Raw genomic sequence first — 24126 nt, 5'->3', positions numbered from 1 at the left:
AAAATATCCTTAAACTAAACAATAAGGTGTAACATTTAGACAAAAATACTTTGGAAAATTAGTAATCTCATTAGCTTGATTCCTCCTTTCTCATACCAAAGTATCCAAATACTAATCAAACTTATTAATACACAAGCAACAAAATCCCAAAACCCTTTTTAAGATTTACTGATAAAAACAAAAACACCAAAGCAAGCACCTAGCTACTTAGCATAAACATTTGAAACATGTATTTAATGCCTCATCAGAATAAAAGAACAAAGCCATCAAATGCAGAAAGCCGGTGAGATGTATCCCCTAACAGCATGCCTGCAGCCTTGAAAAGAGTGTAAACAGTCTCGTACCTCCTGGGTTCCTGCTGCTCTCTTAGGAGAGCACAGAGGAACACAAAATCGTCACAACTGGCTTCCACACATTATTTTGACCCAGACAACAGACTTTAGCATGCTTCTTGACATTTTTTTTTTTTAATAAAACTTGTGCTATTATTTAAATCATAAAAAAAAAGAATATCATCTCTTTCATATTGACCTCATTTATAAATTGCTGCAACGACCCATGCAATTAAATATTCCATCTTTCGAGAAACTGAGCACTTTGACTCCAATTAGACATTCATTTAAGCCAGGCTTAACTTTTGATAGTTAATACATACGTTGAAAGTAAAGGGTGCGATTAGTGCTTTGCTGAGAGAAGGCTAACGTATTGTACGTTCATAGCATTTATCACTTAAACAACTTATGTTTACACACATGCATGCGTATCTATATATTTTTATATATACCAATATTTTCACATGAATCTGATAGATTTACATGTATAATATCAGCCTTTAGTAGTTGGGTCACTACAGGATAGGGAGTAAGGTTTATTGCTCACCATTCAGTGGTGACTTTTGCATAATGTGATACATTAAAAATAAAACCCAGATGTTACAATATAAAACATGAGATAATAACACAAAGCCGTTACAGTAGCTTCACAGAAAACAGTAGAGATTCCTCACATGGGATGCCATATCCCTTACTGGTCACTCATCTGCAGGGTTTGGGAAAAGCCTGACATGAAAAGGCAGATTTAGTCTGCTTGCCTTAGAAAGCAGAGAACGAGAGAAGATAGGATGAAATCTGCAACACAGCTAACAATCTAATGCTGAGTCTCAAATCTTTCTTAACCCACATCTTCAGTCAACAATCTGTTGCCATATTTCACATTACTAAAGAGGCTTCTGGTAAGACCGTCTCCTGCCATATTAGCTATTTGTACTATCTTTCTGGTGAGATGTTTTTCACCAGCAGAGAAGTGGCAGACCAAAGAAAGAAATTAGTATGTGATTAGAAGGGAGAAGAATAAGAACTATTCAATGGATCAGTTTTCCTATACACCATATACTCTGGGACCTATTGCAGATGGAAATCACCTTGAGCCAATAAGCAGTCAGATTAAAAAGCAACTGAATTCTTACACAGCTAAAAGTAATATCCAAAATAGTTGTAATTACTAACTTTGTAAGAAATGTTAGACTTCACATGCTTCAAAGGTTAAGACAACACAGAAAGCAGCCCTGCCTCTGGCAGAGCCACTAACACCTGCTGGTGCTATCGGCACTGTGCTCTCGTCCTTCCTTGTGCCAACACTACTCCTTTTCCCAGGAATGTTTCAACCCAATAAAGTTACTGGGAGCTTAAGTGTTTTTATTTCCAGAACAGCTACGACTAGAGGCATACTGGAGGCATCTGAACACATCTGACATCAATAGGGCTTTGCCACTGACTCCACTGCCATGAGGGGACAGCCAGCGTCAGCAGATCTCAGTTCTGCTGGGTGACATTAATTTCTGCAGAGATACACATTTTCTTTCTCAACAGGTATGAAGTATTTCATTCTGGAAGCAAAGGTGGTGTTTTTATTTGGGTTGCTTCTCTAAAGCACTTAAAAAATATTTTAAAAAATTAGTAATTTTTTTTTCAGTTATCATAGCATTATTATTTCCTCTGTATAGACTTCCATTAGAAAATTAGCTGGCAAGGCTGAAATTAAACTTCAGTCTAACCAGTCTGAATAAACAAAATAGGAATTTCATGATTAAAAACACATGCATCTTTTATCATAAAAATTTCATTGAGCACAAGGGGAGTTTTGAACATACTACAAGGCAGAGCCTGTAGGCATATACATTCAAAATATATTTTACATAAAAAAAAAAATGTTCCATTAAATGGCTACAACCTATTCCTCATCCAAATGTGAGCTTGTGAGGATAACCATAGAAGAGCTATATATGCTCAAATCAGGAATCTTCACATTTTTTCCACATTACTGAGATTATTCAGAACTTTGTAAACATTGCGAAACTCACGTTTATAGCATTAATGCCAGTACAACAGTAAACGGTAACTCTGTGATGTCTCAAACAGATTAGCTCTTTTGGCTCTTGGGGTACTTTTAAATAAAGATTTTCTTTGAAATGGTAACCTGGTTCTTTGTACTTAGAATTCTACCTGGCATGAGTTCATTGTTTAATTGATAGTTTTGAGAGTCACTAAAACATTAATTACTCCCACCATCAAAAAAAACAAAACAAAACAAGAAAAAAACCAACTTTCTGAAATATTCCTGGCAAAGAGAAGTATTTTTCATTTCCTGCCTTGCAGCATTTTTTTTTTCTTTCCCAATTCTCTGTTTTTCCCTTTTCCTTCTTATTCTGGCATCTGAAGAATTACCAGAGAGAAAATAAGTGGTTTCCCTGCAGTCTTGGCAGATAAGGAAACCAACAATGAATCTTGCGAATTCTTTTGTGGTACCAAAACTACACCTTAATATTTCCTTTACTTAATGGACTGCATGCGAGTGATTATGACAAATCACTAATCTTTTCTTTTTGCTAATCATCTGTAGTTTCTATATCCCATCCACACCAGATGGGATGTTTTGCAAAACAAGATTTTGGAGAGTCGACATTTAAGAAAAAAAAAGGAGACCAAAAGAAGAATACTGGCCAGCATAAAAGAAAATGGCAGGCCACAAGAATAAAAGAGAGGATTAGGGATGAGTAAGTATTGGAAAGTTCACGCATACTGAGAGGACGAATGTGAGAAAGAGGAGGAATATATCAAAATGGCTTAGACAAGTTTTCTTTGCATTATGAAAGCAACAAAAAGGTGACATGATAAACTGTAGAAAAATTCAGGAAGAGAGGAAAATATTTTGCCCACTGTTATCACATCACTGTGCAAACAGACAGCCCTTAGATTTTAGGAAAGATGATTCTTTGGGATACATCCAAAAACTAACTCACACATTTTACATTTAAAATAGAAACGACTGGAAAATAGGATGGAGAATATTCTTTTTTTTTTTTTTTTCTTTTCTCTTTTTTTTTTTTTAATATTCTCCCCACAAACCTTCATTGAAATTAGCCTTGATAGTTCTAGTGAGATCTCATCATTTAAAAAAATTAAATCTGGTAGGTATTCAAGGTCTCCAACCCAAACCTACCGAGTTCAACATGCACACACACATGCGCACAGAAGGCTTCTGCTGCTTTCACTTGATGCTTTGGCTCAGGGGTTTGTTATAGAAGCTGCTATATATTCTGTTCAAATTCAGTGGTTCTAATAGGAAAAGCTCCCTTGCAAGGACGAGGATTAAAACATACTGTTTTCCAGGAACACAAGCAATTTACCTGAAACGCTAGATTCCCTACACTGCTGAGACACAATGTGCAGGTGCAGGTTTTTCAGAGCCCAAAGGCAGAGAGCTGCCTGAGGACTCCGGTTTTTATAGATTAGGTATGTCTATTGCATCTTTGTATGATTCCCCTCCAGTCTTTAGTGAGCTTCATCTTCTAATCATTTTTCTACACCAGCTGTTCTTTGAATAACCTTCGACTTACTGAATAAGCTCCCATTTTTCTTCATACATAATTTTTTTTTTTTAAGGTCAAGTCTTTCTTAGGGAAAAGAAAAAGAACAAAACAAACTAGAAAAAAAGAATTCAAATGACAATGAAGATAATCATTCTGCAGCCAGGAAAATTATCAAAACTTGCTGGATATCTAGCTAAGAACCTATAACGGCACACTTTGCTCATGTACCATTTATCACTATCTTATAAGCTGCACATGTTTCTGATGCTATTCCCTAACCAGACATCCTACCTTCTATGTTTGTATATTTATTCCTTTCATCATGAATCCGCTTATAGCTATCTTTAGAGAATCTTGTATTATTGATTTCAAAAAAAAAAAAATCAACAATTTATCAAGATCTACTGTACAAAAGTATTTCGAGATCATTCATTGTGGTGATATTACCAATGAAGAATATGTTTGACTCAGTATCAGTGTAAAAAAAGCAAAGAGAGACATTGAGTTAGAGATATTTCTTCTATTTAGTTTTTTCATGTATTTTTATTTATGAAAATAAAAATATTTCCATGGAAGAAACTCATCTAAAAGTTGCTGAACTAATCAAATGTATTAGTTCCATTAAAATTTAATATTAATAACTTTAATAAAATAGTCCAGGAGAAAAGAAAAACCACAACACACTGATTAATAGCTTTGTTATCACTACAAACAGTGAAATAATCCATCAGTCCTGTATGTATAAACTTTCCTTTGAGGATTAATTACAGATAGAAACTAGGATTTTAATGCTTTCAAAATCAGTAAGTTCAGATCATTGTCACTTTTAAGGGTCTGAGCATTATTTTTTTTTCCAAGCAAATAACTAGGGTATCTCTAAAATATTATTAAATAAATACATAACATTTTGCATTGTAAAGGATTAAAGGAACAGGACGCACAGGTTCTGACATTAAAAGGACATACACGTGTAGCTCTTCAACTTTTTTGTTCTGGTGGTTTTTGCTAACACAATTTATAACTTCAATGTTTGGCAAAGTTTTGTTGATAAATTTTCCACATTTTCAATCCTACAACAGATAAAATGCCAACACTTCCAACAGAAACAGCTTATAAAACACTTCATATCAAAAATAAGGTGATACAGAGAATTAGTATGATATACAGTGCTCTACAACTGCTATTGCATATGCCTGTCACAAAGGCATTCTAATCACCAAGCCACCAGTTGGGTGAAGACTTCTTCCCCGCTATCATTAGCATCTGCCTCTCCACAGCTGAATAGGAGAGCTTTTTTATTATTATTCTAACATAAAAAAAAGTTCAATCTCATGTTTCCAACCTGGTCTCCAAAGTCCTCCGGGAACTTCCACAGTACCACTGGATCTGTAAATAATTGACAGACAGCATTAATCAGAGGCAAAGGAACAGAGTATTACAGTCAGAGTACATGAATATTAAAGAGAGGGTCAGCTTAGCGTCAAGCTTTGAGGCAAGTGCAAAAATGTATCTAAAAACTAAGGAAGATAATGGATTATTAAAAAGGCTTATTTCATATTTATGAAACTATATGTTTGTTGTTTTACACACAGTAGCAGGTTATAATGTACTGAACTATTTTCATATTCAACTCTTTTTAACTTTTGAGTACTTCATTTTTTAAGCACATGTTCAATTTTCACATTTGAATTTAATTAAGAAATACTGATATAAAACTGCTTTCCATCCAAGGAAAAAAATATGTAAAATGATAAGAAGGGGAAAACAAAGATCTCCATGCGGTATAGAAAAATGTAATTTGTGATTTTAAAGATAGTACCAATGTAATCAGCACTCTCAAGGATGAGTTTAGAAGAGCTAGCACATTTGAATATTCTCTGTTCAGAGCCATTTAAAATCAGCATTTCAATAATATCTTAAAGTTTTCATTAACCTATTATAAACTTAATTATCAAAATAATCAGTGTTATTTAGGCCATATATTAGTCTACAATTAACATTATTTTGAAGGCATCTAACACAATGACCTGAACCATAACCTTTCAACAAAAACCGAATTATGCTCTTCATCCCCCCCAAAGCTTTTAATCTCCTGTGATACAAAACCTTCCCGAGGTGCTACTGTTAAACTGTATCACAGGCACCCATGAAGCTTCACAGCACTTCTATACAACAGATTAGCAGCAGCATTTGTCCGTGTGCTGAAAGTGAAATTACCCATCTTCCTGCAAGGGAGACCCAGGTCGGTGCCAAAGCCTGGACTAGAGGGAGAGCTCACCAATTTCTGCTTGTGTCCTAGCCAATGTCAGGCAGATCCTCCTGCCGCTGACCGCACGGCCGACAACACCTCTGGGTGCCAGAAGGCCATAAAACGAACAGAGAAACCCACGGGTAAGTGCCAGGGGACACTGCCTGATGAGAAGTGCAACCTCTTGGCTACCTCTGGAGCTGCTGGGATTCCTGTCTTCTGAGGAGCCAAGATCTGGGAAACGTATTCAGATTTCCACTTCAGTCTCTAACGCTAGCACTGTCTGATAAACCAGAAACCTCCTTCTTATTGCTACATTTTACATCAGAATCGGAGGGTTCTCCACTTTTGGCAAAGTACAGAGTTTTCTACTCTTCTTCATCCTCCCACATATGTTCGCTGCTTCAAATTGAAGCTTTAATAGAAGGGAAACGCCATTGATGGTATTTTCATTCCCAGCTGCTGATTTCAAATCCTGCTATTCAACATGCAGCTGCCGTGCCCGCGTTTGCCGCTGGCCCGCTCACAAGAAGCTGGAGACTGAAGCCAGTATTCCTCCTTCACCCCGGGCCAGATGTTAAACCAACAGTGGAACATACATTTTGAATGTGTTGCAAAATTCAATTTGTCAATCAACACAACCTAATTCAGACCTAATTTTCAACTAATTTAAATCTAATTGAGATTTTAGACAAAAACGTGGCTATTTGACTCTGCTTATTGGACAAGCATATCTTTGCTCCTAAGAACATCTTGGGAGGGTTCTGCAGCTATTATCTATGAAAACATATGTATTTTGCACAAGGAATCTTCCTGCATCTAATATAGGGAGCAAGAACTTTTGGAGGCAGACGTGAAACGAGATAAGATGCTATGTTTATAAAAATATGAGAGTCAATAAATACAGTTCCTTAAAACAGAGATCTTTTCTCCCATTTATTTTGCATGTATTTAAATCACAAACACATCTGTGTAATGACCAGATACAAGAGGAGTTTGAGTATCTCAGTGCCTATACTGTAAGGGTTCTCTTATTTTTATTCTAATTTAGTACAATGAAAAAGAAAGTAATTATATATCAACAGTTATCACTGACAAATTCAAGGAGCAGCAAGCACGGTAACAGATATCAAATACTCAAGTAATTAATACATGACTTGCTAAAAACCACTGGAAATTGTGCAGAGTCCAAAAAATACCTTAAAAGAGCTTGCAAATCTAAGGCCATATCTCCACAAACATTTCAAGCACAAATTTCTCTGCAAATGAGCAATCCCACTGCACTCCCAGTACCAGATACTTGTTTGTTATCCTGTACCATCATCCCTCTTGCTGATGCAGACTTTTCCACAGCTACACACTGAACCAGATGAGGGAACTGGCCAAGATCAAACCAACCATTTGGAATTTTTCAGGTCAGCGTCAACTAGATCAGTTCCCCAAAACCCTTGGTTTTGTGCCAGAAAAAAAAAGGAAGAGAAACCAGGGAATGGGGAGCTGTGCTGAGAAGAAAGCAGGACCGTTTCACCCGGCAGCAATCTGGCCTTAAGCATTTGCTAGACCTCACGAAATGCAAGCTGGTTACTAAGCTGCGTCTAGTTCCGTTTCTTATCACCTAGTTCTTGTTCAGAACTTCCCAAGTCTTGTCGTACCATTTATAGTTGCTTCTATTGCAAAACACAAGAGTTATTGTCTGCAAATAGGTGCGCGGACCGTTCTGCAGTAAGGCAGGCTGACGGAGCATCGCCAGGGAGGAGTGGACTTGGCAAGCTCACCTCTTCCTAGCAATGAAACCGCACAGAGTATTTCGGCAGATGTGAAGTACAGTTACATGAGAAACATTTAGTATATTGAATGCTTTAGCAACACAGTAACAAAATCACAGGGTTTTTTTGATACTTTGTAAAACGTTTAATGTATGAACTTCTAAATGGGAAAGAAATGTAATTTCTTTCTTTTGCTCTTCTTAGTGGGAGTATAACCGCCAGGCTTCAAAAAAGAAAGCAGATCACAACAGCAAAACCACCAAGCACAATTTTAAAAGGTCACAATCAGGAGCAAAGTATAATCTCAGAATTAAGCAAAACTTGGCTCTAGGTAACTTGGGGTTTGGGGTCACAAAATGGGTAATATCTTCACACCTCAGTGACGTGCCAATGGAGCTGAATTACATTTCACAGGAGCGCCTTTTACCTACTGGCAACAAGACCAGCAGCTCCAATAACTTCTTTTGGTGCCCTGATATACTACCAGATATAAAACCTGCAACTCTAATTTAGTGTCCTGCTCAGTTTGCCATCTTTACTTCACGTTATTAGGGCTCTCTCGTACTACTTTGGTCTCATTTGAAATAATAAAAACAACTCTGAAGTAAATTCCAGTTCACTGAACTACAGGTATAACAACATATATTTTGAAAGGATATTTATATCATGAGAGGATAATTAAATTCATGTGATCTAAACAGGCAGAATAATACTCTTAATACTCCTTCGTGAAAACAAAAAAGAGCCAACATTTTAAAAAATATTCCTAACTCAATTCAAGAAAAACATTCAGTGCTACATTCAGGAAAAATTATACACCTCCAAGACTTGTCCAACTGCTTTGAGCTGGGTTTTGCACTTGTTATTACTGGCTTTTAACCGGTTATTTTAGTAGGTACTTGCCATACATTTATTAAGTAAGAAGATCTGATGCGACTTGTGTTTCAAAAATAAAGGTTACTATATTCTTTCTATGCCTTCACTCTCTGAAACCAAACCCTAAGACCTATAAAAAGCCTTGCGATTTTATCATAATTATCTGAGTCAGGGGTTGGGCTTTTTTCAAAAGATTATGTTTGTTTCTGCTTTTGGAGCTAGGCTCAGGCAGCATCTGACACATCTTTCTCACAAGTGCTACAAAGGAAGAAACAAAAGAGTACTGATTTAGAAATAAAAAGAGAAAGTATAATCCGATTCTGCAACTTTATGCACTTTATCTTCAGATTCACAAAGACTGAATTTTCTTTTCCCCGAGGATTACTTTCCAGATACCCCATCTGATCTGGCAATGTTAGGTCAATTTTATGCTGATTTTATGGGTGAAAGGATGAGAATCACTCAAAAATAGCTGTTGCTATAGCCGGCTGAGGAACTACTGAGTTTCTCCTTGTTTTCTTTTTTTAACAGACTTTCTGGGACAAACACTTTGCGCCAAGTCTAAGTAACTGTAGTAGTAAGAGGGAATTGTTAAGTGCACACATAAAACGGTTTGTGCGTTGCATGTGTAAGTAGATATATATATATATATATATATGCACATACAAGCATCACTTCTTCCTATCCCTATAGCACCCAGGACAGACATTTCTTACAAAAGTACATCTTAGCATGTACCAGCAACGTCTGAAAATTCCTTTGCTAAATATCCTACAGCATTGTAAAGTACGTCTCCCAGGTGCGAATTTCACACCACTGTGAGGCTGCTGCTCACGCACACATTGCTAGACATAACTTGTGACATTTGACTTATTTGACTACTTTTGCATAATTTGCGATCATGTAACTCTGTTTATACATATTTTAAAAGAAAGCTTTTTATAATAAGATTCAGAAAGAACCAGTTAAGCCCCTGAGGACCACGATTAGAAGCAGGTGCAACTCTTGGTACAATTCAGAAAAGAGACAAGCACGGAAAGGTTTGTTGAGAGACCAAAATTTAGAGTACAGCACACTTGATACAAAGAGAAAAGTGAGTCACGTGCAATGCTTAAAAACAAAAGTATTCAAAATGATGCAATCTAGAACTGCTCCACAAGAAAAATGCGGGCAAGTATGATACACACTAAGAGAAGAGGAAAACATATGCATATCTTCAACTCCTCCCCAAAGATCTATTCCCATAGAGGTAACTTCATAAAGCACATCATCTGTATTTTTAGGAAAACCAATTCTAACACATTTCAACTTCTGTAACAAATCTAAGAAACTATAAAAGTACTATTTCTCATGATAGAGTAGATTAGAGAAGTAGTGCATTCAGAAAGACAAAAAAATAAAGCTTTCTGAGTGGTAACTTTCCCAAAAATTCAGTAGTTAAATATACTCTAAAAATACTCTTCACAATCATTAAGCTTGCAGATTATAAACATCACCCAAAAATACAACAGGATAAGCTAATTAGCAGACATTCAATTTGGTAATGGAACAGAAATTACAAACACATGCTGAGAAACATCATCTCAGGTAATTCTCTTGATAGCAAGAGAGAATGATTTCAGACAGAAAAACACAGCTAAGGTAAAATGAAATGGATTAATTAAGTAGTCCAATATTCCGCCTGGAGAGGAAGAATCTTCATCATTGGGTTTTACGGAGCAGGATAGACAAAAAGACTGCCAAGCAGAGTTGGTCACGTCTTGGAACAGAGGAATGGACTATATGACTGCTCAGTATCACTCCAGCTACATTTGCTCTGATGCTATAAAGATATTCCTTGGAAAAAAGCTGTCAGTGCAGAGGGGAAAGAAGAGACTGGGGCCAGGAGTTATGGGGGTGGGCAAGAAACACAGTGAGGAAAAGGAAGGCAGCAAAGGAAAGCTTATTGCAGACAGTTCTTCTTTCTTGTCTGGAAGAAAAAGAAGTTCCAGATTGTTTTTCTTACATGAACACAAGAATGCAATTAATAAAGCTGAAATGCTATATCATTATCTCAGGGAACAGCTTTATAAACACACGCTTAAGCAATAAGCGGAATTGATTTTCTTAGAATAAGTAGTTTTCAGCAATAAAAAATTAGTTCTCTAAACCAAGTTTATAATACTGCTACTGTTCAAAGGCAAAAATCTGCTACATACTTAAAATAATTTGACAGAAACCTGCAACAATAATTATAATGATGCTTTTGTATCAATATAGTATTTTATTACTACAACAGTGATTCAGAAACAAAATAAGACATGAACCATAATGTGCAACCCAAGCGTTTTCACAGATGAAATCATCTGATGAAAAAACCAGCATTCACATAAAAAGATTACTTCCTGCAAAAAAAGACTTCTGTATATCATATTAAAATCTGCTTGTTAACAGTTTCATACATGAAGTGCCAGAGGTGCAGTGGGAACAGAAGGCACTGCTGTCAGGAAGATCTGAGTGTGACAGTGGTCTTCAGCTCCCAGGTTTGGGGGATCAAAGTGGAGCATCCGCCAGCAGCTGGAGGAAGAGCAAGATACCGCGGAAAAGGGGGGAAGAAGGAGTTACAGTATTTTCCAAGCACCAGTAATCAAAAGAAAGAACAAGGACAAAATACATTGAAGCAACTTCATAAAAAAAAAAAAAAAAGTGAAACTAAGGAACACTCACTAACTTCTCTGGCACTTAAAACCTGTCAGATTAAAGACAATATGCAAATGAAGGTGCCACTGTAGAAAATACTTGAAAGTATACTTTTATGCAAATCATGTAGTCCACATACTTTTTTGCTCATCAAAGGAACACTGAAAGAAACTTCTACAGGACCCTTAAGTCTGTTCTTACTCTAACTATTCCACAGAAAGCTTATTGCAGAATGCAACCACGCTCTTAGTCTTTTCATACAAGCAAAAGAGAACTTATTTACAAAATTGTACCAAACCGTAACAATCCAGCACCTTCATCATCTTTACTCACACTTTACCCACTCATGTGCCTTCCTAAATTGCCACCACAGTTTCAAACAGTTGCTACTTCAGCAAATAGCAAGCGAACACAAGGCAAAAAAACACTGCACCGAAACAGGTGCGTTCCCCTGGAAAGCCAACTACTTCCAGTCAAAGACCAGTAATATTGAGTGCTTGACCACTGACAATTTTAAGAGCTAAATACTGACACTATACAATCATGCCAGTTACAGAAAAGCGTTAACGAGTTTCAGGAGCTACGTTTGCCAGCTTGTCCTGCTATATATTAATACATTGAGATCTTTCTGGGTCTCTAGGTGCTTACACGGGAACTTCAGCAGCACATTTGAGCAAGGTGCTGGACCTGGACTTGCCTTTCAAAATAAGCCACAGCGTGGCCAGAACACAGGACCCAGGTGTCTCCTATCCCCGTTCCCTTCGCCACACCAGTGGCCTCTGCCTTGTCCAACTGATTATAAAGCTTATACCCCATTTTGAAAAACTATTTTGGCAGTGAAGGTACCTGACTCTCACTGGCATTGAAGGAGATATTTGGAATGTGTGACTTTTGACATTTTTCCTTTTAATTTTTCTCATACAAAGTAAAGTGTGAACTAAATGACAACAGTGTCAAACAACACACTAAATACCGCCCTTTAAGAAAGGGAAAACGGAAAATAACATTTTACTAGCCTGCCTCAGTTATAGTCACAGTAGCTGTCGCCTGTAAGTCTTCGTGGTTGCACATTTGCAAATCAGAAATGTGATTTTTATACCAGTGCCTTTTCAGTCAGGTTCAGAAACATAATTACAAAGACTGAGTCCTCACAGGTAAGATGAAAACGTCTTCCTCCCGCAAGGAAGCTGTTCCCAAGGAAACTGCTTTTAACTGTAGCTGAACATAAGCTGGGCAGGCTTTCAAGTAAACTGAAAACTGTATCATAGTTTAAAATAATTTCTGTAGGACTTATGCTTGAAAAATGCCCCAAATTACAAGTAACCCAAATTACTCATGGGCTTATCAAGTGGCTTAGAATTTAATTGACTCTTTTCACAGACACGTAACTTACTAAGTGGTTTCAAGATACCAGTGCTCACACCACGTTTGTGGAATTTCAGAATTTTGTTTCTAATACACAGGAAAGCAAAGAAACAATCCACAGCTGTAAGAGTCACTTGGTCTTTAAACAAAAACCACACACACCACATTCTTCTCTACTCCACACAAACACAGCTCGCATTTGAAGTCAGCGTGTCCAACTCAGTCGCTACTCGCAGCATTACGTCACGGCAACTCCACAGCTTTTACATGCAGTTAGTACCACCCCATCAAAGTATTAACAGCTCATGATCTGTACCGCAGTGTGTGAATCTGAGATATGTACATCGCACTGCAAAGCCATGCAATATATTTACTGATTGCAAAGTTTACCATAGAATTATTTTCAAGAACTTCTACTTTTAACTTCTGTGATAGTGGTTCCTCAAAGTATTTGGAAAATCAAGGATGTGAAAACAGTGTGCAAATACTGAACTCCGACTCATCATGTGCAAGGTTCAGCCTAGTGCATTGTAGAGATATGGGGCTTTGTCTGATGGCAACTACAGATTTTGGACCTGACAGTTGCTCTGATCTTTCCAATTTCCCTGTCTGTAGCACACTCAAACTATGCAATAAGCACTTTTTCCCTTTTATGAGCAAGTAGGTGGCTAAAACTTCTAGCCACAACTTGCCACCTCCTTCAGAGCTGCAGGTCAATCCCTTTTTGCCCAAGAATTTGTTACCACTGAAGGACAGAGCAATAAGTCATTTCAGCTAACTAGGGACAGAAAGAAAGGGTCCTTTTGGCTGCAATGCTATTAGCCATGCTTCAGGATAAAACCTTAATCAGGGTGAGAGTTCATTGCACAGATAGTGCACAGATAAAATGAATATGTTCAGCCTTCATTTGGTCTCTTCGCAAGATAAGCAGGAGTTTCTTTTACCTGGTAAGTCTTTAGAATGAGCTTGTAAAGTATGACGACAACTGTATGCCTTTTGGAGCCATAGTGTTATTTTTAATTTTCCTATTTTTAACTTGTAATCATGAGTGAATTACAGCTTATGAAAACGAGGATCTAAGAACTCGGGTAACAAGAGAACAAGCAAGTGAGCACCATATATGCCTTAAGTCCTTGCTAATGTTTGAGAAAGGTTTACAAAACAGAATACTTCTGTTTTGCTGTCACTAGGTCTCTTGTTCAAAGAAGCTTCAACCAGACAGGCTGTGCAGTGATCTAATGAAATGAACAATAATGAGTGAAAGAGAATGAATATTATTGTACGTTACAAAAATATAGTTCCAAATTCTCTATCTTTATCCTGCTCTCATTCTCCCATTACAATTAACGTTGTCTATATGAAATTCAAACCTTTCACATTTTGCTTACTGGCTGTGGTAGGAAAGGATAGAAGTAGAGCAGCACTGAGAACCGGGACCTGGCCTGGCTGTTTCCTACTCCTCAGAACATCTACAGCACCACAGCTGAAACACGTCTGACTATGAAAGCTTTGACTATATCAGATAACATTTCATAATTTTATATACATACCAATCTGCTACAAATTAAATTATAACAATCATAAACATTCTCAGTTACACAAAGCTCTAAAACCATAACAATCACGTTGATTAGCCATAGCCTACGTATATAGTTTGCTATATGTGTAAACAGTTCACAGATCTAAAATAATTAAAATATCTTATACACATATATATTTTCTAGCCTATTCTGATTCAGTGTTCATTTTTATCTTGGTTGTTCATGATACATTAAACCAGAATAAAGATGAAGGAGCACTGATCAATAAGCACAAATCTTTTTTTGCCTTTGCTTTCCATCTTATACCAAATCCATTTTAATACCACTGGGGGGCAAAAATAAACTCATCAGTCACCTGATGGAGTAATTCAAAACTTAACCAAACAGGGCTAATGGGTGAGAATTGAATTGAAAACACCTTGACAAAGAAAGCAATTTCTTTTCTTCGCACTCCTCAGAAGCTGTGGGTGATCACTGTAATCGAACCGTCAACAGCGAGGGGCCATCTGTCCCAAGGGCCCTCCATGTGAGCAAGAATCAACAAAAAATTTTAGAGGCTGGCCCACATACATTCAGCCCCAATTTGTCTATGGCAGGCAGCATGCAGCTGAAAATCAATGTTTTGACATTTTTCACATACCAATCCTTGAAAGTCAACACTAAACTTTTGATAAGAACAAAACACAAGAGTAGGTTAGGAGGTTGCTTACAGAAAGATCAGTGTTACTCCAACAGCTAATAAACCTCTAATCAGCTGAGATTCTCACTCTATCACGAAGCACTCGTGTTTCAGAATTCAATAGCCATGGTCAGGACAAAAAGAGTACATAAAACAACCTTTACACTAGCATTGATGTTACGAGTCCCCCGTAGTATTAGTCTGCACAGCTACTGAAGATATTCTAGTCATTCACCAAACCACTTACACAGAATACCCAAACCTTGGGTTTTTTTCCATAGAAAACAAAGAAAACATTAAGAAAGGGTCTCCCAGAAGTTTCCGAGCCAGTGACCGCACACAATGCACGCTGAGAGCAAGGGGCTCAGGCTGACCCAGCAGAGGCACTGTGGCTTTGGCACCTGATGTCCTGGGGCAGAGACCCCTCTGATCCCCGCCAAGGACCTCCCAGGACAGGAGCACAGGCTCCATGGCATATCCCTCCCAGGGATGCTCCCAAACCAGGCACTTTTCCCTCGTCAAGCCTTTCAAAGGGGAACAACAGAGACAGCAGAAGGTTAATCCAATTTATTTCTTTGGTGTTTTCCTACTGGAAAATATATTGATCTTTTAGTAAAACAAACTCTGTCATAGCTGCACCTCTCTGCACCTTTCTCTCTACCCTGCTTCAAAGCTCTGAAGAGTCACAAAGTAGTTACAGAGGGCAGCAAGAAAAAAAATTACATCCTTTCTTCTTCAGCTTCATTTATATTTGTCCCTCTTTGCTTCAGCAGAGCTAGAACGTGGGCCCAGCCAGAAGCGCAACACGCCAGGAATTAGAAAACACACGCTCTGATTTTCAGTCCTGGCAGTTACCGGCTGCATAACCTCGCATTTGGAAACCTGGAATGACTTATGAGATCTTGGAAAAATTAATTCTTTTTCATTCAGAAGAATATTTACATGCATAAAAAAAAAAAAAAAAAAAAAGGACATTTCCATGCAAGCCCAGGGTTAGTTATTTTACTCAGGTCAAAATTCCCAACTATTTGTCAAAGCAGGATCGGTAAAACAGGGGATGTAAACGGCATCCCAATATACGTAAAGGGGCTGTAACCAGAATGGTACTGTGTCTTGCTGCCCTGGAGGCAAGAGATCTGGGTTCCAGTCTCTATGCGTTACTAACCCCAAAGCACATTCAATAACCAGGAAACTCTCCAAGACATTTCCTGGTATCACATACTTCAGTGATAAAACAGAAGAGTTACGTTTCTGTACTGATTTCTAAAGTACTATTTTTTCAGAACAGGAAAGTAGGAGGGTGATGTAGAGGCATGATTTCAATTTACACCCCATTACAAAGTAACTGTGATGTGGTTAGAGTGCAAAACTATTTTATCTTATGAAACCTCAATGCCTAATGCCTCTTCATCCAGTGGAATCTCAAATAAATCGTGCACAAAATAGTGAAAATTAATTTAATAGTGTGATAATAGCAGACAATATATTTCACCCCAATAGAAAAAGCTAAAGTTCAAAACAACACGCTGCACTCGCACGTCCCACGTGTGGTCAGAACTCAACACATCCTTTGTAAATTGAGCCTTTCCAGAAGGCAAGGTCAGAAGCCTTCTTCTCCCATTTCAGCAGTCTGCACTGAAACTAGCTGTCCTAAAAGTACAAGAATGTATGTCAGAAGCAGTTACATCAATGAAGGCACCCTGCAAGGTACACAGCTACGCTGCTGGGTGGGAGCCCGACCCAGGCCTGGCTGCCTCGCTGATCAGAAAGCCAGGGCACACCAGTCAGGCTGCAGCTGGTGGGTTATCTGGTCACAGAGGCAAAGAAGTGGCCCGGAGAGTGGTTACTGCCACTCAGAGTAGAAAGAAGAGAAGAAACAGATCTGCATGCACTCAGAGGAGCAACAGGGTGTTTGGGGATGGGCAGATAAGGACTACAGGAAGGAAGACAGTATTACAGAAAGATGGGCCATCAATATGTTTGAACTGAGTATTTCTGCCTCTTAAGTAATGAAGGTCTTAATTTTACTTTCCAAAGAGCATTACAGCAGAAAGAAGTGCAATGAGAACAGGGAAACCATGAGTAATGCATGTGTATGCACCAGATACAGAGCAGTCAAAAATATTAGCAAGGGAAAAAATATTATTATTATTATTGATGTGAAAGAACAAGGAATGACTTATTAACAAATCAACAACAGCATAAATTAAGGTTATGTCTCATCTAAAACCATCAATTTACCAAATAAATCTGATGCTAATATTTCAGAATGCACATATAAACCTGCACAACAGTAACAGCCATCAACACGCAGAATGCACAAGAAGCTGAAATATATGACACTGCATGTAATATTACATATTATATTACATTAATCTGTAAGAAATTTTTCATAAAAAGGTCTACTCTCAACCACCGCCCTTCTCATTGCACAATTTCCCTGTGTTCAGTAGTTGCATGAAAGGATCAGATGTTGCTATTATGTCCTCCACATGTTGGAGGGGCTGTATGATTCTAGTAGCCATTTTGTATCTCCAGCTTCTTCCGTGACGTAGATCATTACACAAACCTCAGGTTACGTACAAGGCCCACATCACTAACCACTTCTGGTCATTTCACACCTGTGCGCTGTCCTCCCATATGTTCGCCGTCCCCACCAGTAGGGCAGCGCTGCTGCCATGGCTGCACCCTCGCCACAGGAAGCCTTGAAAGCATGATTGGTATGGTTTGGTAACAGTTTGATAACTACCTGGAGCTTTCCCCTTTGTTCTTCATTTGGTTTCTGAAAACAAAAGGGAATTCACCTCTAGGAGAAATAGTTGAGCTCTATTATGTCTCCGAAACCTAGACCAGAAAGGGTGAATAGTTGAAATCAATGCTAAAGGCTAATAATTTCTGATCTAAACACAAATTTAAGTCATGACCAGATGTGCCCCAAGAAAACACCATTGTCTCATTGGTCATTTATCAGGAAAACAAAAAAGCTACAAATACTAAGAATTAATCACAGGTGCCAAGTAGTCTTCATAAGGCATAAAAATGAATTTTCAGAGGAAGTATTAAGGTGTTTTCAGACAAGCAAATTCTTGTGCTAAGATACACTACGCTGCAGACGAAACAAATCATTAACCACATGCATGCACTTCTCATCCAGAACAGTTCAATATGCAGCTAGATAAAAGAGAAGTTGCTTTGCTTTAAGATAACTAATTCCATTTTTTTATTAATGAAGTCTAACCATAATCACCCATGCTGACAATTTCATAATCAATGGGATACGATGTATTTGTAAATTATGCCTATATAAAGTAAGGTATCTCCTTATAGCACCTTTTTAATTAATTGTTTTGATAATTAGTATGAAAACATACAAGGTACGAAAACACTGCTGCACCTTTCAAGTAGAAAGACATACTCTCTCTCAAGCAAGCCTCAGATTACTCTCTTATCTTGAGCCTTCCATCACTCTGATAAACAAAATCAGCACACTTGCCAGAGCAGGGAAAATCGACTTATTTCTGAAAACTGAAAAGACTAAAAATAGACTTGAAAAACCATGGATGTGCAAATATCACATCTTAATTTTAACAAGTTATCTCAGGTGACTTATTATTGCTAAAACTCTTCATTCCTGTCAAGGTGACTAACCTGCTCTAGACAAAAAAGGAGGCCTGTGAGCTGGGTGTCTTGTCCACATATGTTGAAAAGCACACTCAGGGCAGAACTGGAGCCTAAAGCCCCATCCACCTGCACAGGATTTCTTTTCAGGGTAGGTAAATTCCACAGAATAACATTCTGCTTAAAACTGTAAAGCATACCTCCTTTCTTCAGGGAAAAGGGACAGTTAAGATTCTAGAAATAAAATCCTATTCTAGCTCAAGTCTATGCTCATTTACCATTTGCTTTCCCACAACCAATATACCACCTTAAGATATGCATGACTGACTTCGAAACTTTATTTTTGAGACATAGAGTAATTTTTATTACGAAGTTTTCTACCACTGTAGCAATTAGTCAGAAAAAAAGAACTTAGCAAAGAGATACAAACTACGTACAGCAGTAGTTTTAACCCATTTTCTTCCTGAAATATGGACATGTTGCATGACGTACTATTCCAGAACATGACGACATCACCGGTCATCTTCTACAAGGTATAGAAGAGGCTTAGATTGTTTTTAAAGATTCCAGAAGAAATAATTACAGGGGGGAAACTGTATCTCTTGTTTTCCAAATTCAAATACAAGATACTAGAAGGTCACCTACTCTAAAATGCATAAACCTTTTAACTTCTGATGCTTCCCCAACGGCAAAAATGTCAGTCCTTTTGGTTGAAAACACCATTTTATCCCATCAAATTTGAAAAGCCTAAAGGGTCACAATTCATATTAAACGCTGCCCACTGAAAAAGTTACAAAACTAACCCATTAATAGCAGGGCAAAGAGAGTATAATGGGTTATTCATTTTACTTTCACTTAATAGCTATAGGAATCACCTGCATAGGTATGTCCAGCAACAGCCACAATCCTAAGTCTTTCATTTAAAATTTAAACAACTCTGCAGATTTGACAAGCTCTACACTAAAACACTGTATTTTAAAATCAGTAAACCCAAAAGGGTTTCTAAGGATCGTAAAGGGAATGAAGAGACTTCCCTCTCATTTGAAGATATGTCAGACCACGGAAGTACACTTAGTAATACCTTTCTGAGGAATTTACCCCTATATAATTAAAAACAAGAAAGACAGATGTACACATGAAATTGAGAAATGAAGGATTAAGCTCAGCCAAGGGTCAGAGGAAGCATGACGTCTGAGGTTGTGCTATATCCAAGCGCAAATAAAATCAAGCATGTACCAAATTATATGTCCCCAAGTGCTGAGAAGTCCTGCCACTGGCTGGCTGAGGAATGCTGGTGGTTACTGATCACTTCTCTTAATGCAAGGGGCCTAAAGCTGTCCAGGTCATAAGCAAATGTTTGAAGATGTGACATGTGAAGAGGGTCAACAACAAAGCCTAGCTTTAATCCCTTTGTGTGAAGCAGGAAGAGGAATTTACCTCATATATAAAACACATCTATGGCCAGTGAAGTATAAAACTTCCAGAGGTGCACAAGCAAGGCATTATGTCTTCTTTGCTTTTTTGCATGCTGGGAGTGACCGGGAGGGAGGAGAGTAATGGTTCTCGTGGGCTGGATGTAGTGAAGCACAAGGAACGGTTGTATGCCAGGCAGGGAGCTTTAACGCACCAAATATATTAATCACTGTTGGTATCTTCTGCCAGCCTGGGTCAAGAGTAGCGTAAACAATTAGTCCAAACGGGTGGACCTGAGAATATGGGAGGCTTAACTATTAGTTAACATAACTTCCATCATTTCTAATTGGATTGCGACTAAATTCCCAGCACTGATAATACCAAAATGAGATCAGAGGGGAAAGCCTCCATACTCCCTTTGCACAAAGATTGGAAACAGCTCTCCCCTGCTGCTGTACAATAGCACTGACCACCCAAAGACCCGCGGCATTAACTAGAGACCCATCTCACTGCCTGTTGAACGTGTGTGAGAGGTTATTACTGCGATGCTTCTTTACGAACTTCAAAAAAAACAATCCAGAAACAGTGGAAACAGTTAAAAGGCTGTTAATTTATGTTAGGATGTTAATTTATGCAAAGGAAAATTAAAATTAAAAAAACCCCAAATTTAAAAAAGGATCTGATCCGGGCTGGGAAGGAGAGCAGAGTAACTGTACTTTTAAGGGTAGCTGAAAGATTCAATTTTCATTTCCTTTATCAAGCATTTGAGAAGAGAGCTATGCAAGCTCCAAACTCTGTCGCAACGTGCAGCTAAGACAGCACACATCTTCAGACTCACTTGCGTCCCATCAGAACTCCTGTAACCATTCCTGACACTCATTTGCTTGACCCATTTTTGATAAACAAAGGATGGAGTACTTGAAGTATTTTTCCCCCTTGTTCATCCCATTCTTCGGTAGTCTCTTATTTTATGGTCAGAGGTTAAACTGCTGACCTCTCACCTTCAAGGCAAGTTTTTCCCCCCTTCCATAAAAGGTTTTTCACAGTGTGCAGCATTCGGATTAGCCCCTATCCCCTTGAACAAAAGCTATGCCTTTGTACTACTGGTTTGGGCATGGAGTCTGTACATCAGAGGAAGCTGCTCCTACTTACCATTCACAATAACGATATTGTGAGGCCCCTCTCAGGCCTCGTCTCTCAGTGTCTAGACTTTCACCCAACCAGCCAGCAAAAAGAAAATCCTGTAAAGCACTCAACTGAAAATTAACTATGGTATCCTGTTGTGAACCTGATGAAGACGTTATTCGAACATACGGTAAAACTTTCCATTGTTTAACATAAAGATAAGAGAAAAACTTTTAAAGCCCTAAGCTTTAAATAGTCATAGGGATCAATTCACTCACGGGTCAGTAAATGCATTTTATTAGCAAGCAGCCATTGCTTATGTGTGTCTTTAAAATAATACACAGATTATTAAATTATACTCAAGCACCTAGCATTCTAGATATCTACAGAGCCTAACTTTATATTCACTAAGGATACACTAAAGCAAAGCTCAAGACACAGGAAAAGAAGTGTATCTTCCAGAATTAACTGAAAGTATAGCATCCGTATTGCCCACTGTCCCAGTCATCTTCAGCAACTGAAATAACAGAAGGATGGCAACAGAAGTATTTTATGCTTCGCTGTATGGAACAAGACGTGTAAGTGCTCAGCATCACTTGTCATCAAAAAAGGAGAACCCTGGGCAAGAAAGAGTATCTATAAAGTTAGAGTGAAGAAAAACCATGGGATTTTCCAGGGGCGGGAGGGGGAAAAACAACCCCACACTGCAATGACTTGTATTTTGTTTCTTTGTAACACTTGCATTTCTGTAGCATAAATAATACACAGTGGCACGAAAGTTTACTGAAGTGGACTAACATTAATAAAAATATATTCTTTCATCTTGAGAAAAAAAAAATCCACAAGCAGGCCACAAAAAAAACCCTAGATCTGAGCAATATTTTAATGTTTGAATAAGCATATGACACATTGTGAATCACTGAAAAGAATTCACTATTGCAAACAAATAGATGTTTGCATCTTTGTGGAGTTCTTATGGCCTCTCTTGAGTGTGTATTTTGGAAAGAGTTCCCGGGGCTTTGCTAGGAGAATAAGCCACAGCTGAGGAAATGAATCTCTCTCACCAATTTCGCCAATCTGCTTTGAAAAAGAGATCCAGAGTGTCTCAAAATAAGAGGCAAACAGATTGCTGTTTGGCATAGGTTGCTTGACTGGGGGAATGTGAGGGTGTTTGCTTGTTTTTTGGGCTTTTGTTTGTTTTTTAAAGTGTGTTTTGTGATGAAACAAGAAAGTGTGCAATCATCCTTGTCACAACAGGAAAAACAAAGAAAAACCAAACCCCACATCTATCCCTCACCAGCTACCCCACAGGGCCTGGTCACAGCAGCAGTATGTGGAAAGCAACAGGACTTGACAGCCTTGAAACAAACACTACCATAACTGCAATGCCCCAGGACGGGAATAAAAGCAACCTCAATTCTCTCAACAGGTAGAATAGGTTGGATTTGTGAAGGAGGGAGAAAACAGGAGATAACCTTCTCTATCTTCATGAAGTATCAGACATCAGGCACATGCCACCATCTCCCTCTGCCACACAGGACAGTCATGCTTAGGAAGCCTGAGTATTTTAATGTTCCTTGTAATGCTCTTCTAAAAAAAAAGTTCCACACAGGATAGTTACTGTCATGCCTAGAGAGTGCTAGGTGTTAATATCTTCAGCTATAAAAATATTTAAATCAACCTCTGATATGTTTCAGCTCTGATCTTTCCTATGACTGACCATTGGACCACTTACCAAGCAGACGTGTATTGCCCACTACAGTCGCTGGCAGCAGCGCCTGCTGCACTACAGCAACAGCACAAACACCCTCGGGCTTGTACTGAACTACTTTTACTTGAAGTTATCATACATAAACCCTACCATATTATCACTAATCTCCAGAAGTGATACAAAGAAATAGTAATAAAAAGGCATTTAGTATAATTAAATTGGAAAGGAAAATGGTTGCCTTCTACACCACGGATCAGATATGCCTTCTGCTCCATGTCCACTGCACTCTGCCTTCTTTGCAGACAACGTCCTCTCAGTGCAAGATAGCAATGGATGCTCAACTTGATATATCATCATTCAATTTACTTTTAAATAGGTTGGCCAAATCAGTAACTACTGACTTAAGGGCATTAAATTCAAAACTATAGAATAACCATTTTCTCTGAAGCCGAGTAGCGCTACACAGGAACCTCAGCTTCCCAAAACAACACAGCTGCCACAGAAGAACAACGACAGAGGATCTAATACTATAATCCTGCTCATGGTACCAAAGAACTTGCTTGTTTATAGATATTCACTGTGAGTGTGATTCCACAAGATGCACATTTTCACAGATATGTAGGCCGGTCACAGAGGATATATGCAAACTGATTTTAGATAGACAAAACATCTGAGAAGGAACAAATCCAGAGCATTAACCCAAGAGTATGATAATAGAAACAGATTTATTTTCTTACAATTCATTACTATTTTTAGTTCTAAACCAGGTTACTGAGAGAAAAAAAAAAAATACTAACACGGGAGATTTAAAAATCAGAACACTTTGAAATTCTCCCTGTGGCTAGAAGTAAAAAATCCAAGATTATTCTTCTTATACTGAAAATAAATTTTGGGCCATTTTTATGTTCTCTTCTCTGACCCCACGTTTAGCACCATAGCATCATACCAAACAGGAAAAAAATACTGTGAAAAACTGCACTACATGAGATCAGATGACCTACTGCTTTGAAGCTTTAGAAACAGACATAGAACTCAAAAAGTTTTTGTTTGGGTGTGGTGATGTTTGTTTTTACAACTCTATATATTTATAATCTTGTTGCTGTAACAATGAACAGTAGATTCTCCACCACGGGTAAAAGTGATGAAACATTTGCTTCCAAGCATGGGGGGGGGGGGGTGGGAATTGTGAATCATTTGCTCTGCTGCTATAGAAATCCATAACACGATGACACCTTGG

General features: G+C 38.1%; 1 protein-coding gene across 4 annotated transcripts in view; it reads right to left on the bottom strand.

Annotated features, from left to right (window-relative positions):
* DENND1B (DENN domain containing 1B) overlaps nucleotides 1-24126 on the bottom strand; it is a 168517-nt gene that overhangs the window by 122819 nt on the left and 21572 nt on the right. For all 4 annotated transcript variants that reach the window (XM_087733244.1, XM_087733247.1, XM_087733245.1 and 1 more), the window contains exon 3: nucleotides 5211-5254. In XM_087733244.1, the coding sequence (XP_087589370.1) occupies nucleotides 5211-5254 (44 nt within the window). The remainder of the gene's footprint in view (nucleotides 1-5210; nucleotides 5255-24126) is intronic.

Source organism: Nipponia nippon, unplaced genomic scaffold (genome assembly GCF_047370975.1).
Source record: "Nipponia nippon isolate SJK-2023a ecotype South Korea unplaced genomic scaffold, ASM4737097v1 scaffold_5, whole genome shotgun sequence".
NCBI lineage: Eukaryota > Metazoa > Chordata > Aves > Pelecaniformes > Threskiornithidae > Nipponia > Nipponia nippon.
Note: the sequence above shows the minus strand (reverse complement) of the source record. Positions and strands in the feature narration are given on the sequence as shown.